At 46.6% G+C, this 16,762-nt stretch overlaps 1 protein-coding gene across 9 annotated transcripts in view; it reads left to right on the top strand.

Annotated features, from left to right (window-relative positions):
• LOC139583389 (histone-lysine N-methyltransferase 2C-like) overlaps positions 1 to 16,762 on the top strand; it is a 225,415-nt gene that overhangs the window by 121,887 nt on the left and 86,766 nt on the right. For all 9 annotated transcript variants that reach the window (XM_071414413.1, XM_071414415.1, XM_071414419.1 and 6 more), the window contains 2 exons: positions 3,862 to 4,052; positions 9,033 to 9,181. In XM_071414413.1, coding sequence (XP_071270514.1) covers positions 3,862 to 4,052; positions 9,033 to 9,181 — 340 coding nt within the window. The remainder of the gene's footprint in view (positions 1 to 3,861; positions 4,053 to 9,032; positions 9,182 to 16,762) is intronic.

Genomic DNA, 16,762 nt, shown 5'->3' with positions numbered 1-16,762 from the left:
CTCTTTCTGTTTTCCATTCCCCCCCGCTCTATCTCTCTCTCACTGTCTCTCCCCTCTATCTCTGTTGTCCCCCGAAGAGTCTCCCGGCTGTTTCACATTATCCCCATTCCCCTCATTCTTCCACCCCCCCCCTCTCTCTCTCTTTCCATCTCTCCACTTTCCACATCTCTCCATCTCTCCACTGTCCCTTAAGAGTCTCCCAGCTGTTTTTATCCGATGGTTGAAAATAGCTTTTGGGCCTTTTAGTGCCTCTTTGTAGCGTCTTTTTGGCCGCGGGAGGGAGGCGATACAGACCTCAATTATCAACAATACAGTGTGTTCTCTCCTTTGCTGTGGGTTGCAGTGAGGGTTTGCAAGCACCCAAGCGTTCATCTCTGCTATTGACCTCTGTATTAAGTCATAAAAAGTATATTTTTGGCTGTTTTTGCTTCCTAAAATGGAGGGAGCGGTGAGTGCCCAAGGCTAAGATGGCCCCAAACACTTTACATTATTGTAAAGGTGAACATTATTATTATTGTTATTGCATTCTGGAAGACTTGTGAGGATTTCTTAGTTTCAAACTTCTATCTTTCAAACCAACATTTTAGTTTTCATTCACCCATTTTACTTAGTTTTGGGCCCCTGGGTGGCGCAGCATCTCAGTGCTAGAGGTGTCACTACAGATCCTGGTTTGTTTCTAGGCTGTATCACAACTGGCCGTGATTGGGAGTCCCATAGGGCATTGGGATTACGGTTTGGCCGGTGTAGACCGTCATTGTAAATAAGAATTTGTTCTTAACTGACTTGCCTAGTTAAAACCTTTTGGCGTACAGATCCCTTCAACGGGATAATTTGCCAAATTCCCCAAAAATTACTAAAAATATTTATTTTCATGAAATCACAAGTGCAATATACCAAAACACAGCTTAGCTTGTTGTTAATCCACCTATCGTGTCAGATTTTGAAAATATGCTTTACAGCGAAAGCAATCCAAGCCTTTGTGAGTTTATCGATCACTAGACAAAACATTACGAACAGCTAGCAGCAATCTAGATTGGTCAGAAAAGCAATCAAATTAATCGCTTACCTTTGATGATCTTCGGATGTTTGCACTCACGAGACTCCCAGTTACACAATAAATGTTCCTTTTGTTAGATAAATATTATTTTTATATCCAAAAACCTCCATTTGGTTGGTGCGTTATGTTCAGAAATCAACAGGCTCGAGCGGTCATGAAGGGCAGACGAAAATTCCAAATAGTATCCGTAAAGTTCGTAGAAACATTTTTTATAATCAATCCTCAGGTTGTTTTTAACATAAATAATCGATAATATTTCAACCGGACGGTAAACTATTCAATAAAAGAGAAAGAAAATGTCGAGCTACAATTTTCGCGCGCATTAAATAATCGAAGGACATTCAGCTATCCACTGACGCGTTTTGATAAATCTAAAGACTGTTCAAACCCTGTGGAAGCCATTGGAAAAGGAATCTGGTTGATATCCCTTTAAATGGAGGAACGGCAGGCAATGGAACAGGGATTTTTCAAAATAAGAGGCACTTCCGTGTTGGATTTCCTCAGGTTTTCGCCTGCAAAATCAGTTCTGTTTTACTCAGAGACAATATTTTGACAGTTTTGGAAACTTTATAGTGTTTTCTATCCTAATCTGTCAAATATATGCATATTCTAGCATCTGGGCCTGAGAAATAGGCAGCTTACATTGGGAACGTTATTTTTTCCAAACATAAAAATTCTTCCCCCTAGCTTCAAGAGGTTAAATAAATAAAACAAGTAAAGTGAATTAGTCTACAGGGTGAAGAGATTGGGATGTAATCTGAGGTAATCCATCATTTCACATCCCCCTCTTCACCCGACCAGGAGTGGTATGAGAGTGGTAGGGATTGGAGGGATTCTCCTAACCTGCCACATTAATTGGTTAGATATGCCTCTCTCTGATCCCATGCCTCTGACCAGAAGCTGGCCACCAGCTCTCTCTCTCTCTCTCTCTCTCTCACACTCACTCACTCACTATTTTAGTCATTTAGCTGATGCTCTTATCCGGAGCGACTTAGTGCATTCATCTTAAGATAGCAAGGTGGGACAACCACATATCACAGTCATAGGCAGTACATTTTTACTCAAAGTAGCTATCAGCATAGTCAGAGCTAGTAAAAGGGAAGAGAGTCAAGTGGGGTGTTAGATCATAAAAGGCTTTTTTATTTTTAATGCAATTGTGTGTGTGTGTGTGGTGGGTGGGGGGGGGGGGGGGTTGCTGTGAGATTATTTAAGATACTCTTTGAAGAGGTAGGGTTTTAGATGTTTTCTGAAGATGGGCAGGGACTCTGCTGTCCTAGCTTCAGGGGGAAGCTTGGTCCACCATTGGGGTGCCAGGACAGAGAAGAGCTTGGACTGGGCTGAGCGGGAACTGCCCGCCCATAGGGGTCGGAGGGCCAAGAGACCAGAGGTGGCAGAACGGAGTACTCGGGTTGGAGTGTAGGGTTTGAGCAGAGCCTACACCCAAACTCCACCACCCCATCTCATTAATCCCTGTCTGTCCACTGCTCACTGTGACAAAACACACACTGTGCTGCCATGGCAAATTGAGTTATCTGAGGCCTGCTAATACACACACACACCCCTCCCCCATCTTCTCCCAAATCCCAGACAGGCACTTACTTTCCTTAGGATGGACGGGTGGGCATTTATCTCTTCCTCTCCCTTCTTCCCCGGTCCCACAGGCAGGACCTGACAGACAGTGATAGTATTCACCAACTCTACCCCCCCACTGTTGGACATGAGCCGGCCACTGGACCCAGGCCAGAGTGGTGGCTTGTTACTGTACTAGGCCAGTGGGGGTCTGAGCTTTAGAAGGGGAGGGTTTGAGTGTTGTGGGGGTTTTCACAGAGAAGCTTTAGAATGAGCTTGTTCCTCCTACTCGCCCCCAAAATCCGTGAATGATGCTGCTCCTTTTGAACGTTACTCAATGAGCTTGAAGTGGTACTTTTGAAGGCGTAATGAAATTTCCAGCTGGCTGATCACATGCTCATTGCATAGAGGGAGGCATATTTTTAAAGATGCGTTGGGGAAATTGATGTTAATTCTGATATTTCGTAACCCAATGCAGTGAAAAAGTATTTGAAATTGCTGTTGTAAAGATGTCAAGTGTTATATCAGTTTTAATTAGTAACATTACAATGTAAATAAATGGCAATTAGTTTAGACCTCTGATGTGTTACATTTTCAGCAAATATTTAAACACAACAATTTCATGCTTAATAACAAAGTGAGGTCAGTTGGCAGATGTTTTGAAGGTGGTTAGCAGAAATAAAGTTCTTACTTTCTATGTTATGTATGATCGTTCTGTTGCCATGGAGCTAAGCATTCTATAGCCACCGGGGAAAGTTTTTTTCAAATAATGTATTTTTCACATGTTATGGTTTTGCAACTCCAAACTTTGGTTGTTAGACAATTACATTTACATTTACATTTAAGTCATTTAGCAGACGCTCTTATCCAGAGCGACTTACAAATTGGTGCATTCACCTTATGATATCCAGTGGAACAACCACTTTACAATAGTGCATCTAACTCTTTTAAGGGGGGGGGGGGGGTTAGAAGGATTACTTTATCCTATCCTAGGTATTCCTTAAAGAGGTGGGGTTTCAGGTGTCTCCGGAAGGTGGTGATTGACTCCGCTGACCTGGCGTCGTGAGGGAGTTTGTTCCACCATTGGGGTGCCAGAGCAGCGAACAGTTTTGACTGGGCTGAGCGGGAACTGTATGATGAACAATGAACAATGAAAAGAGAAATGTTGAAATGTTCTGGAAGGCAATGAATCCATGTAGTAATGTAACTAATGTAGCATGTCTCTCCCTCTCCAGAACTGTCGGGTGTGTTCTCAGTGCGGGGTCAGGCAGGCAGGCCACTGGGGCCACAACATCACACTGTGTGAGAGTTGCCACACGCGACCGGAGGAGCCCGCCCCCGCTCTGTCGTGTCCGCTGTGTGGGAGGGGCCAGGGCCCCGGCGACGTCCCCAAGGATGACCTCCTCAACTGCAATACCTGCAAAAGGTACGCCTCATTCTGTCGCCGCGGTTACTGTTGATTATGTTTCAGAATTCTGCTGAGGGAATGCAAGACAATGAGCTGATACACAGCAGAGCTGTAATTAAGCAATAAGACTCGAGGGGCATGTGGTATATGGCCAATATACCATGGCTAAGCGCTGTTCTTATGCACAACGTAATGCGGAGTGCCTGGACACAGCCCTTAGCCGTGACAGACAGTGATAGTATTCCACTGCTCAGCTTTGTTAGGTGCCTTATTGCCTTATTGATATTATAAACTGGTTACCAACGAAATTAGAGCAGTTAAAATAAATATTTTGTCATAGCCATTGTATACGGTCTGATAGCTGGGGCGGCATGTAGCCTAGTGGTTAGAGCATTGGACTAGTAACAAAAAGGTTGCTAGATCAAATCCCGAGCTGTTGTTCTGCCCCTGAACAAGGCAGTTAACACACTGTTCTTACGGCGTTTTTGAAAAAATAATTTGTTCTTAACTGACTTGCCTAGTAAAATATATATCACGGCTGTCAGCCAATCAGCATTCAGGGCTTAAACCACCCAGTTTATAATATTTATTTTGTGTGTGACTAGCCTGGTCCCAGATCTGTTAGTGTTTTGGTCATTGTCATTTTTCACATAAGGGTTCATACAGCCCAAACAGATCTGGGACCAGGCTTACATGTATCAGTGAGTGGTGTATTATACTGTATCTGCCACATGGGTTCCCAAGGGGCCTCTAAGTGTCTCTGTGTACGCAGGTTGTATCATCTGTCTCATTACGTGTGATTGAGTGGCGCAGCGGTCTAAGGCACTGCATCTCAGTGCTAGAAGCGTCACTACAGACCATTGTTCGATTCGAGGCAGTATCACAACCGGCCGTGATTGGGAATCCCTTAGGGCGGCGCACAATTGACCCAGTGTCGTTAGGGTTTGGCCGGGGTAGGCCTTAATTATAAATAAGAATTTGTTCTTAACTGACTTGCCTAGTTAAATAAAGGTTAAAATATACATAAAAAAAATTATTTCACTTATTTTGTGCGTAATGTTTCTGCCACCGTCTCTTATGACTGAAGAGCTACTGGATATCAGGATAGCGATGACTCACCTCATACTGGACAAAGATTTTTTTCTTTAACGAGTCGGACGCGAAGGATTTACTTCAGACACCCGACAAGGCCCAAATCTATTCGCATGAAGAAGAGACTGAGATATCAGGGACGTAGGTCCGGGTGCCTTGTAAGGATCCGATGGCGAGTGAGTAATCCCCAGCTACCATCAGTTTTATTAGCCAACGTGCAATCATTGGATAACAAAATGGATGAGCTCCGATCAAGACTATCCTACCAACGGGACATTAAAAACTGTAATATCTTATATTTCACCGAGTCGTGGCTGACCGACGACATGGATAACATACAGCTGGCTGGGGTTTTGGTCCAACGGCAAGATAGAACAGCTGCCTCGGTTAAGACAAGGGGTGGCGGTCTGTGTCTATTTTTAAATAACAGCTGATGCACAAAATCTAATTTTAAGGAAGTCTCGAGATTTTTCTCGCCTGAGGTAGATTATCTCATGATAAGCTATAGACCACACTATTTACAAAGAGAGTTCAACTATATTTTTCGGAGCTGTTTATTTACCACCACAAACCGATGCTGGCACTAAGACGGCACTCAACGAGCTGTATAAGGCCGTAAGCAAACAAGAAAATTCTCATCCAGAGGCGGCGCTCCTAGTGGGTGGGGACTTTAATGCAGGGAAACTTAAATCCATTTTACCTAATTTCTACCAGCATGTTATGTGCAACCAGAGGGAAAAAAATTCTAGATCACCTGTACTCCACACACAGAGACGCGTACAAAGCTCTCCCTCGCCCTCCATTTTGTAAATCCGACCACAACTCTATCCTCCTGATTCCTGCTTACAAGCAAAAATTAAAGCAGGAAGCACCAGTGACTCAGATGAAGTGGTCAGATGAAGCAGATGCTAAACGACAGGACTGTTTTGCTATCACAGACTGGAACATGTTCTGGGATTCTTCCGATGGCATTGAGGAGTACACCACATCAGTCACTGGCTTTATCAATAAGTGCATCGAGGACGTCGTCCCCACAGTGACTGTACGTACATACCCCAACCAGAAGCCATGGTTTACAGGCAACATTCGCACTGAGCTAAAGGGTAGAGCTGCCGCTTTCAAGGTGCGGGACTCTAACCCGGAAGCTTAAAATAAATCCTGCGACGAACCATCAAAACAGGCAAAGCGTCAAAACAGGGCTAAGATTGAATCATACTATTCCAGCTCCGACGCTCGTCTTATGTGGCAGGGCTTGCAAACCATTACAGACTACAAAGGGAAGCACAGCCGCGAGCTGCATAGTGACGCGAGCTGCCCAGTGACGCGAGCTGCCCAGTGACGCGAGCTGCCCAGTGACACGATCCTACCAGTGACACGAGCCTACCAGATTAGCTAAATCACTTCTATGCTCGCTTCGAGGCAAGCAACACTGAGGCATGCATGAGAGCATCAGCTGTTCCGGACGACTGTGACCCTAGTCATAGACTGTTCTCTCTGCTACTGTACGGCAACAGAGCTCCAAGTCTTGGTTCAAAAGGCTTCTTAACAGCTACTACCCCCAAGCCAATAGACTCCTGAATAGCTTATCAGATGGCTACCCGGACTATTGGCATTTATTATCCATCATAGTCACTTTAACTCCAACCCCAGCACATTGACTCTGTACCGGTACCCCCTGTATATAGTCTCGTTATTGTTATTTTGTTTTATTTTTTACTTTTGTTTATTTTGTAAATATTTTCTTAACCAACAATGCAGTTCAAGAAATTAAGAGACTATATACAGGGGGTACCGGTACAGAGTCAATGTGCTGGGGTTGGAGTTAAAGTGACTATGCATGGATAATAAATGCCAATAGTCCGGGTAGCCATTTGATAAGCTATTCAGAGTTAAGCGCCTGTAAGTAAGCATTTCACGGTAAGGTGAAGTTGTATTCAGCGCATGTGACAAATATTTGATTTGATCTTCAATATATTAAACTTTAGTTTGTTGAAGTTTCACAGACAGGGAAACATAGCGTTACATAATTGTAGGTTAGTTTAGTTGGTTTCTCACATGTTCCACATCGTACAAATGTTCAATACCAAAGGTCATCTTCAGGTTAACAACTGGCTCAGCGCTCCAGCCAATCCTGGTCACCGAAAACGATAAATCAGTAGATTACTGGCTACGGGGCCTCTACACCAACCACTATTGTTAACCAATCACAGAGCTGGATTTGGCAGCCCTGCTGAGGGCCAACAATTTTCCACAACAGAGTAATTGTTGCGTACGGCGACCACTGCGAAGTCATTACGGCAACCCAGAGCTCATGCGGTCAGTGGCACAGTGATGGCTTTGTGATAAGGGGTCGTGTAAAGTAAAAACCGCTGTGGCGAATGGATTGGTTTATCCAAGGGCCAGCAAGTCGCCTGAGGGTCACACACATTATTCACTGTACTAGACACTTCCTGGGGTCCAGGGAAGTAGATGGAAGCTGCAAACTCATATCAACCCTTACAGTGGAACCACACTTGAAGTGCTGTTTTAGGCATTTTGTATTGGGGAGCGGGAAGACTGTGGCAGCCGTAGGTTATTCACAAACTATTCACAAGGCCAGTTCTGCATCGTTATTGTGGCTAGTTTTAACAGTAGCATTAACACCAGCTCCTGGAGAGGGATGACATGGCCATTCTCTAAGAGGTCCCTCATAAGTATGACGAAGCATACTCACATTGCTGAGTAGGGCTCACGCAGCCACTTCTCTGGTAGTCATCCTAATGTTCTAACACACTGGGATGTATTACCATCAATGAACTGCATTGGTGTGTTTGCATAGTGCTTACCTATCACACTGACTTAGCTAACAGGCTACTTGCCAGTCTCCCCACTGAAACTCTAATCAAACTCAAACTGGTCTGTCTTTTGAAGTAGACGGAGTCGCTGGAGTAGCCCAATTCCCCATAATGACTCTCTACCTCCCGCGGACACTCACTCGGGGGTCCTTTCGACACAGCCGGCTGCCCTGCCCTGGTGCCTGTGCAGAAATGTAATTACTGCAGGCAGAGAGAGCCGGAGAGAAAATGGAGCAGGAGACAGTCGGGCTGCACCCTACTGGGACAAACCTGCAGCAGCGCTACACACAGAATTCATCTGGAGAGAGGGGAGACGGGAGACGGGAGAGGGGAGACGGGAGAGGGGAGACGGGAGAGGGGAGACGGGAGACGGGAGACGGGAGAGGGAGAGGGAGAGGGGGACGGGAGACGGGAGACGGGGACGGGAGACGGGAGAGGGGAGAGGGGAGACGGGAGACGGGAGAGGGGAGAGGGGAGACGGGAGAGGGGAGACGGGAGAGGGGAGACGGGAGACGGGAGAGGGAACGCGGGGAGGGAGAGGGAGCAAGGCAGAGCAAGAGAGGGTGCGAGAAAAGAGGGGAAGAGTGGAGAAGAGTGAGAGAGGGGGAAACAGCTGGCAGAGCAAACCCACAGGCTTAGAGACCCCTCTCTGGGAGAGCTGCCCTGGAGGCTGTCTGACTGATGATGAACCAAACCTGCCTGACTAGACAGTTTAGTCATGCTTAATGCATCAGGGTGGACGTCAAATAATAACTAAGGCTGGTATAAAGAAGGACTGATGGAAACCAGCTTCACACTGATGACAAGTGAAGTTGCACTGTTTTGATGGAGCATGTGATTGTGGTGCGTTCCAGTCAAAATAGTATATTTCTTGCTTTGTCATAGTCACGTCAGGTGGGGGTATTGTTAGTGGGTTATGTATATTGTCATAATCTGACATGACATTTGTGTAAACAATATGGAGAAGGTGCTTTTTATTGTGGAAGAAGAAATTATTGGGGAAACACTGATGCTACAAGTTGAAGTAATGTAAATCTGTGTTGATAAAATTGTGTTTTTTTGTTTCTCTCAGGTGGCTTCATGGGGAGTGTGAGAAGCAGGCAGGGGGCGACCTGGACCTTCACCCCCAGGCCGACTACGTCTGTACACAGAGGGACATGGTGGAAACCCCGGCCAGCCCCATCCAGGAACCCACAGAACCAGAACCAGAACCAACTATGGGTAAGAACAGAAACTGCACATCTGGAGTGTAGTTGAATATGTGGAATAGTTCTGTGGACTAGTGTTATATGTAATGTGGCTCTATACTCCAGCATTTTAGGGATGTGAATGTTTCATATTAGGCATGTATGAAAATATCCTCAAATACAGAATGTATAAAAATACCCTCAAATAAAAGTTGACATTCTGTACTGTTTCCTATGAAACTTTTGATCTCAAATCCAAACACTGGAGTGTAGAACCAAATATATATATATCTATATATATATATATATATATATATATATATAATACTTTTGACTTTTGACTATACTGTGTGTATAGATAGATAGTAGCAGTCAAACGTTTGGACACACCTACTCATTCAATGTTTTTTCTTTATTTTTACAATTTTCTACATTGTAGAATAAATAACACATGGAATCATGTAATAACTAAAAAAGTGTTAAACAAATCAAAATATATTTGAGATTCTTCAACGTTGCCACACTTTGCCTTGATGACAGCTTTGCACACAATATAGAAAATAGTAAAAATAAGAGAAACTCTTGAATGAGTAGGTGTCATACTTTTGACTGCTACTGTGTATATATACATGTTTTTGCTTCACTGTCCAAATACATATGATGTGGAACAGTGTTGTTATCTTGTTGACTACTTGCATTAGTACTGTTGTCAAGTTGACTATGTAGAATATAACTGTAGTCTAGTTGTTGACTATGTGGAATATTGCTGTAGTCAAGTGTTTCTTAATCCTGGTCACGGGGACCCAAAAGGGGTTTTGACCTAGCACTACACACCTGGTTCCACTAATCAACTAATCATCAAACTTTTGTTTGATTAGTGTAATCAGGTGTGTAGTGCTAGAGCAAAAACAAAAATGTGCACCCCTTTGGGTCCCCAGGACCAGGATTGAGTAACACTGCTGTAGTCTCGTTGACTATGTGCAATAGTGCTGTAGTCTCGTTGACTATGTGCAATAGTGCTGTAGTCTCGTTGACTATGTGCAATAGTGCTGTAGTCTCGTTGACTATGTGCAATAGTGCTGTAGTCTCGTTGACTATGTGCAATAGTGCTGTATTCTCGTTGACTATGTGCAATAGTGCTGTAGTCTCGTTGACTATGTGCAATAGTGCTGTAGTCTCGTTGACTATGTGCAATAGTGCTGTAGTCTCGTTGACTATGTGGAATAGTGCTGTAGTCTCGTTGACTATGTGCAATAGTGCTGTAGTCTCGTTGACTATGTGCAATAGTGCTGTAGTCTCGTTGACTATGTGCAATAGTACTGTAGTTGACTGTGGAATAGTGCTGTAGACTTGTTGACTATTTGGCGCTAACCAACAATTAACTGTCCTGAACATATTTTTTGGACAATATCTCTTTGGGTTTTATAATGTATTTTTGAATGATGCAGTGCAATTCTGGTCATCCCCAAATTGAAGGTCCACACAGCATTGAATCCCCTCCATCCACATCATCTCTCACAGAGCCAGGCCGGGTGTAGCGGGAGAGAAATTCTTCAATTACTGCCTTCCTGTATACACAGAACCAGCTGGTGACCTATCATGGGCCGGCACTGCGCCGCCAGCTAAAAACCAATCTGATTTCCCTCCAAAGATTTATTACTAGGTCTGGGACGATACCAGTATCGCGATACTCGTTAGTATCGCGGCAAAGAAACAAAACACGAAGCGGAACAGCCCTAATGTTGGAAACAAACATCATTATGTTGTCATCCAGAGTCATATGTATTTATTTTCTAAACTATAGCACATTATTTTACATACAGCAGGTCATTAAAGCAGCAAAGAGTTAGGTTTGCTTCATGTTTTCATTTTTGCCACTGAACTTGGGATACTGTTATCGTCACAGCCCTAGTTATTACCTAGCCAAATTAAAATGGACCCTGTTCCCAGCCTGCTTGCCACCCAGATCAATTGCGATGCAGAGTTGTTGTGATTTCCCCATCTCTCCTCCTCTTCTCTCTCTCTGTAGCCACCCCATCACCTCTCTATACTGTCTTCTAGCCACCCCATCACCTGTCTATACTGTCTTCTAGCCACCCCATCACCTGTCTATACTGTCTTCTAGCCACCCCATCACCTCTCTATACTGTCTTCTAGCCACCCCATCACCTCTCTATACTGTCTTCTAGCCACCCCATCACCTGTCTATACTGTCTTCTAGCCACCCCATCACCTGTCTATACTGTCTTCTAGCCACCCCATCACCTGTCTATACTGTCTTCTAGCCACCCCATCACCTCTCTATACTGTCTTCTAGCCACCCCATCACCTCTCTATACTGTCTTCTAGCCACCCCATCACCTGTCTATACTGTCTTCTAGCCACCCCATCACCTGTCTATACTGTCTTCTAGCCACCCCATCACCTCTCTATACTGTCTTCTAGCCACCCCATCACCTGTCTATACTGTCTTCTAGCCACCCCATCACCTGTCTATACTGTCTTCTAGCCACCCCATCACCTGTCTATACTGTCTTCTAGCCACCACATCACCTCTCTACACTGTCTTCTAGCCACCCCATCACCACTCTATACTGTCTTCTAGCCACCCCATCACCTCTACACTGTCTTCTAGCCACCCCATCACCTCTACACTGTCTTCTAGCCACCCCATCACCTCTCTATACTGTTTTCTAGCCACCCCATCACCTCTCTATACTGTCTTCTAGCCACCCCATCACCACTCTTCACTGTCTTCTAGCCACCCCATCACCACTGTATACTGTCTTCTAGCCACCCCATCACCTCTCTACACTGTCTTCTAGCCACCCCACCCCATCACCTCTCTACACTGTCTTCTAGCCACCCCATCACCTCTCTTCACTGTCTTCTAGCCACCCCATCACCACTGTATACTGTCTTCTAGCCACCCCATCACCTCTCTACACTGTCTTCTAGCCACCCCACCCCATCACCTCTCTACACTGTCTTCTAGCCTGTCTGTGTGGGTGTGTCTGTCGGCGGGCGGGTCGGTCTGTTTGGGCGGGTCTGTCTGGGCGGGTTATTCTGGGCAGACGGGTCGGTCTGTCTGTCTGGGAGGGTCGGTCTGGGCGGAAGGGCCTGCCTGCCTGCCTGCCTGTCGGACGGGCCTGCCTGCCTGTCGGACGGGCCTGCCTGCCTGTCGGACGGGCCTCTCGGGCGGGCGGGCTGATTGCCTGTCGGGCGGGCCTGATTGCCTGTCGGGCGGGCCTGATTGCCTGTCGGACGGGCCTGATTGCCTGTCGGACGGGCCTGTCTGTCTGTGGGCGTCTCTGTCTGCGGGCGTGTCTCTCTGTCTGCATCTGTGCGGACGTATCTGTCTGTCTCTGTGCGGACGTATCTGTCTCTGTGCGGACGTATCTGTCTGTTTGTCTGCGGGCTTGTCTGTCTGCTGGGGGGGTGTGTGTCTGTGTGTCTGTCTCTGTCTGTCTGTCTGTCTGTCTGTGTGGGCGTGTCTGTCTGTGCGGGCAAATCTGTCTGTCTGTGCAGGCGTGTCTGTCTTTGTCTGTGTGTCTGTGCGGGCGTGTCTGTCTGTGCGGGTCTGTCTGTGTCTGTCTGTCTGTGTGAGCGTGTCTATGTCTGTCTGTGCGGGCCGGCCAGTGTCTCTGTCTGTGTGTGCCTGTATCTGTGCGGGCGGGTGTGTCTGTCTCTCTCTGTCTGCCTGCTTGTCTGTCTGTGTGCCTGCCTGCCTGTCTGTCTGTGTGCCCGCGAGTCTGCCTGCCCGTCCCTGTCTGTGTCCCTGCCCGTCCCTGTCTGTGTGTCCCTGCCTGTCTGTGTGTGCCTGTCTGTCTGTGTCTTTGTCTCTGTGTGCTTGTCTGTGTATGTGTGTGTGTGTGTGCCTGTCTGTCTGTGCGTGCCTGTCTCTGCCTGTCTGTCTGTGCGTGCCTGTCTGTCTGTGCGTGCCTGTCTCTGCCTGTCTGTGCGTGCCTGTCTCTGCCTGTGTGTCTGTGCGTGCCTGTCTCTGCCTGTCTGTCTGTGCGTGCCTGTCTCTGCCTGTCTGTCTGTGCGTGCCTGTCTCTGCCTGTCTGTCTGTGCGTGCCTGTCTCTGCCTGCCTGTCTGTGCGTGCCTGTCTCTGTCTATGCCTGCCTGTCTGTGCGTGCCTGTCTCTGTCTGTGCCTGTCTCTGTCTGTGCGTGCCTGTCTCTGTCTGTGCGTGCCTGTCTCTGCCTGTCTCTGCCTGTCTGTCTGTGCGTGCCTGTCTCTGCCTGTCTGTCTGTGCGTGCCTGTCTCTGCCTGTCTGTCTGTGCGTGCCTGTCTCTGCCTGTCTGTCTGTGCGTGCCTGTCTCTGCCTGTCTGTCTGTGCGGTCCTGTCTGTGTTTGTGTGTGTGTTAGTGTGTAGAACTGGGATGTGCATGCATATATTCAAGCGCATCAGTGTGTGTGCGCTCACATATATGCTTGGGACAAGTTGAGTGATGATGGGATAGGAAGTGTTTGTTACTCACCGTAGCCATGGGCCTTTCCTTTGTGGAACCAGGCTGCCAGAAGCAGCAGAATTCTGGGCCCGGGCCAAAACAGGCTGCAGAGTAGCACAGGGAGAGGAAGAAACCATCCCCCCTCTTTCTCTCTGTTTGTTCCATATGTCTCTCTCTCTCTGTTTGTGCTCTCTAGCGCGCTCTCGCTCTGTCGCTCTTTCTCGCTCTCTCGGTCGAGCTCTCGCTCTGTCGCTCTCTTTCCCACCCCATGCCCCTCTCCTCCCCTGCCTCTCTCCTCCCCACCCCCTGCCTCTCTCCATCCTGTTCCTGTCACATGTCCTGGCGGGTGCAGACACAACACCACATCAAGCAGTATACACTAGGCTAGACTCCTAGGCCTACACTCATATTCACTTATGCAGTTGTTTTTCACACGTATACAGTAATATTTAATTTTGTCGACACACAAACCATTTACATGTTTGCATGTACTGTGCATTTGGAAAGTAGTCAGACCCTGTACTTTTTTCCACATTTTGTTACCTTACAGCCTTATTGTAAAATGGATTAAATAAATGTTTTGCCCTCATCAATCTATACACAATACCCCACAATGACATCACAGCAAAAAACAGGTTGTTAGAAATGTTTTCAAATTCATACATCAACAGAAATACCTTATTTAAATAAGTATTCAGACCATTTGCTATGAAATTGAGCTCAGGTGCATCCTGTTTCCATTGATCATCCTTGAGATGTTTCTACAACTTGATTGGAGTCCACCTGTGGTAAATTCCATTGATTGGACATGATTTGGAAAGGGACACACCTGTCTATATAAGGTCCCACAGTTGACAGTGCATGTCAGAGAAAAAAACAAGCCATGAGGTCGAGGGAATTGTCCTCAGAGCTCCGAGACAGGATCGTGTCGAGGCACAGACCTGGGGAAGGGTACCAAAACATTTCTGCGGCATTGAAGGTCCCCAAGAGCACAGCGGCCTCCGTCATTTTTAAATGGAAGAAGTTTGCAACCACAAAGTTTATTCCTAGAGCTGGCTGGCCGCCTGGCCAAACTGAGAAGTTGGGGGAGAAGCCCCTTGGTCAGGGAGGTGACCAAGAACCCGATGGTCACTTTGACAGAGTTCCAGAGTTCCTCTGTGGAGAAGGAGAACCATCTCTGCAACACTCCACAAATCAGGCCTTTATGGTAGAGTGGCCAGACGGAAGCCACTCTTCAGTAAAAGGCACATGACAACCCACTTGTCGTTAGCCAAAAGGCACCTAAAATACTCTGACCATGAGAAACAAGATTCTCTGGTCTGATGAAACCAAGATTGAACTCTTAGGCCTGAATGCCAAGCATCATGTCTGGAGGAAACCTGGCGCCATCCCTACGGTGAAGCATGGTGGTGGCAGCATCATGCTGTGGGGATGTTTTTCAGCGGCAGGGACTGGGAGACGCTTCAAGTACAGAGATCCTTGATGAAAATCTGCTCCAGAGCATTCAGGATTTCAGACTGGGGTGAAGGTTCACTTACCAACAGGACAACGACCCTAAGCACACAGCCAAGACAATGCAGTAGTAGCTTTGGGACAAGTCTCTGAATGTCCTTGAGTGGCACAGCCAGAGCCTGGACTTGAACCCGATCGAACATCTCTGGAGAGACCAGAAAATTGCTGTGCAGCGACGCTCCCCATCTAACCTGACAGAGCTTGAGAGGATCTGCAGAGAAGCATGGGAGAAACTCCCCAAATACAGGTGTGCCAAGCTTGTAGCGTCATACCAAATAAGACTCGAGGCTGTAACCGCTGCCAACGATGCTTCAATAAAGTACTGAGTAAAGGGTCTGAATACTTATCTAAATCCGATATTCCATTTTATTTTTCATGTTCTAAAAAAACAGTTTTTGCTTTGTCATTGTGGGGTATCGTGTGTTGATTGATGAGGGGGAAAAAACAATTGAATCCATTAGTATAAGGCTGTAACGTAACCAAATGTGGAAAAAGTCAAGGGGTCTGAATACTTTCCGAATGCGCTGTACATGCATCCGCACAGAGTTGCTAATGCAGAACTGTATAACTCATTCTGGCCCAATGACCAATAACACCATTACCTGAGCTTTGCTTTGTGCCTTATCTGACTCTATTACCTAAAATTCCACACACAGTCACACACACACCAACTCCACACAACCTCAAACATTCATGGCTGAATAACTCAGTGCAGCAGCTTTGCATTGGGGGGCAATACTCCCTTTCTCCATGCTGTCAGGAGAGACATGGCTGTGCATCGATCTGGGGTGTCAGAGGTGGGGACTGGGGTGTGCTTAGCCAATGAGGACGGGGACGGGCCCCTCTGGAGTGGGGGTGTGGGTGGTCTTTGACCCCACTGGCTAACCACTTACCTGCTGGTGCCACTGTCTGCCACAGCCCACTGTGGCATAGCCAGACTTTTATTAGTCACCTGCACCCAGACTATTTATCTTCAGTGGCAGAGCTAATGTTCTCTTTGGAGCCCTTTCGTGCATTCCCATCTTGATCTATCTCGTGTTTTCTGCCTTACCTCGCTTTCTCGCTCTCTTTCTCCTTGGCTCATACTGTCTCGTTCTTTCTCCCTTCCCCCTGCTCTCTATTTTTGTGCTGCTTGGAGCGGCGGAGGGAGAAGAGGTGGAAGGTCTCTCCCTTGGCTGAAATCCTGGGACTGTGTGATGGCTTGGAGGTGTTCTCGTGAGGTGGGGGAGAGGGGGAGGTGTCGCTCAGTCAGAGCCGAAGTCTTTTCACACTATCCTGTTGGCTCTGTTTTTTTTTACTGGTCCTCTATCACTCTCTTTCTCCGATCCTGTCTCACTCTGTTAGGGCCGGTACGATACAGTATCACGATACTCATTAGCGCCGTGGCTACGAAAAAAATCTACGATGCGGATTTGACTTCTGTAGGAAAACAGCCCTAATCTTGGAAACAAACATCATTAGGTTGTCATCCAGTCACATTTATTTATTTTCCAAGCACTCAATATTTTACATATGGCATGTTTTTTAAAGGACAAAAGAGTCTGGTTTGCTTCGTATTTTCATTTTTGCCATCGAAAAAAGTTTGCGATACTGGTATCGTCACAGCGCTAATCTCTATCTAGCCAGGGCAGCTGAGGCTATTGTGTGGC

Source organism: Salvelinus alpinus, chromosome 8 (assembly GCF_045679555.1).
Source record: "Salvelinus alpinus chromosome 8, SLU_Salpinus.1, whole genome shotgun sequence".
In the NCBI taxonomy this organism is placed as follows: Eukaryota; Metazoa; Chordata; class Actinopteri; order Salmoniformes; family Salmonidae; genus Salvelinus; species Salvelinus alpinus.
This window is presented reverse-complemented; position numbering and strand designations above follow the sequence as displayed.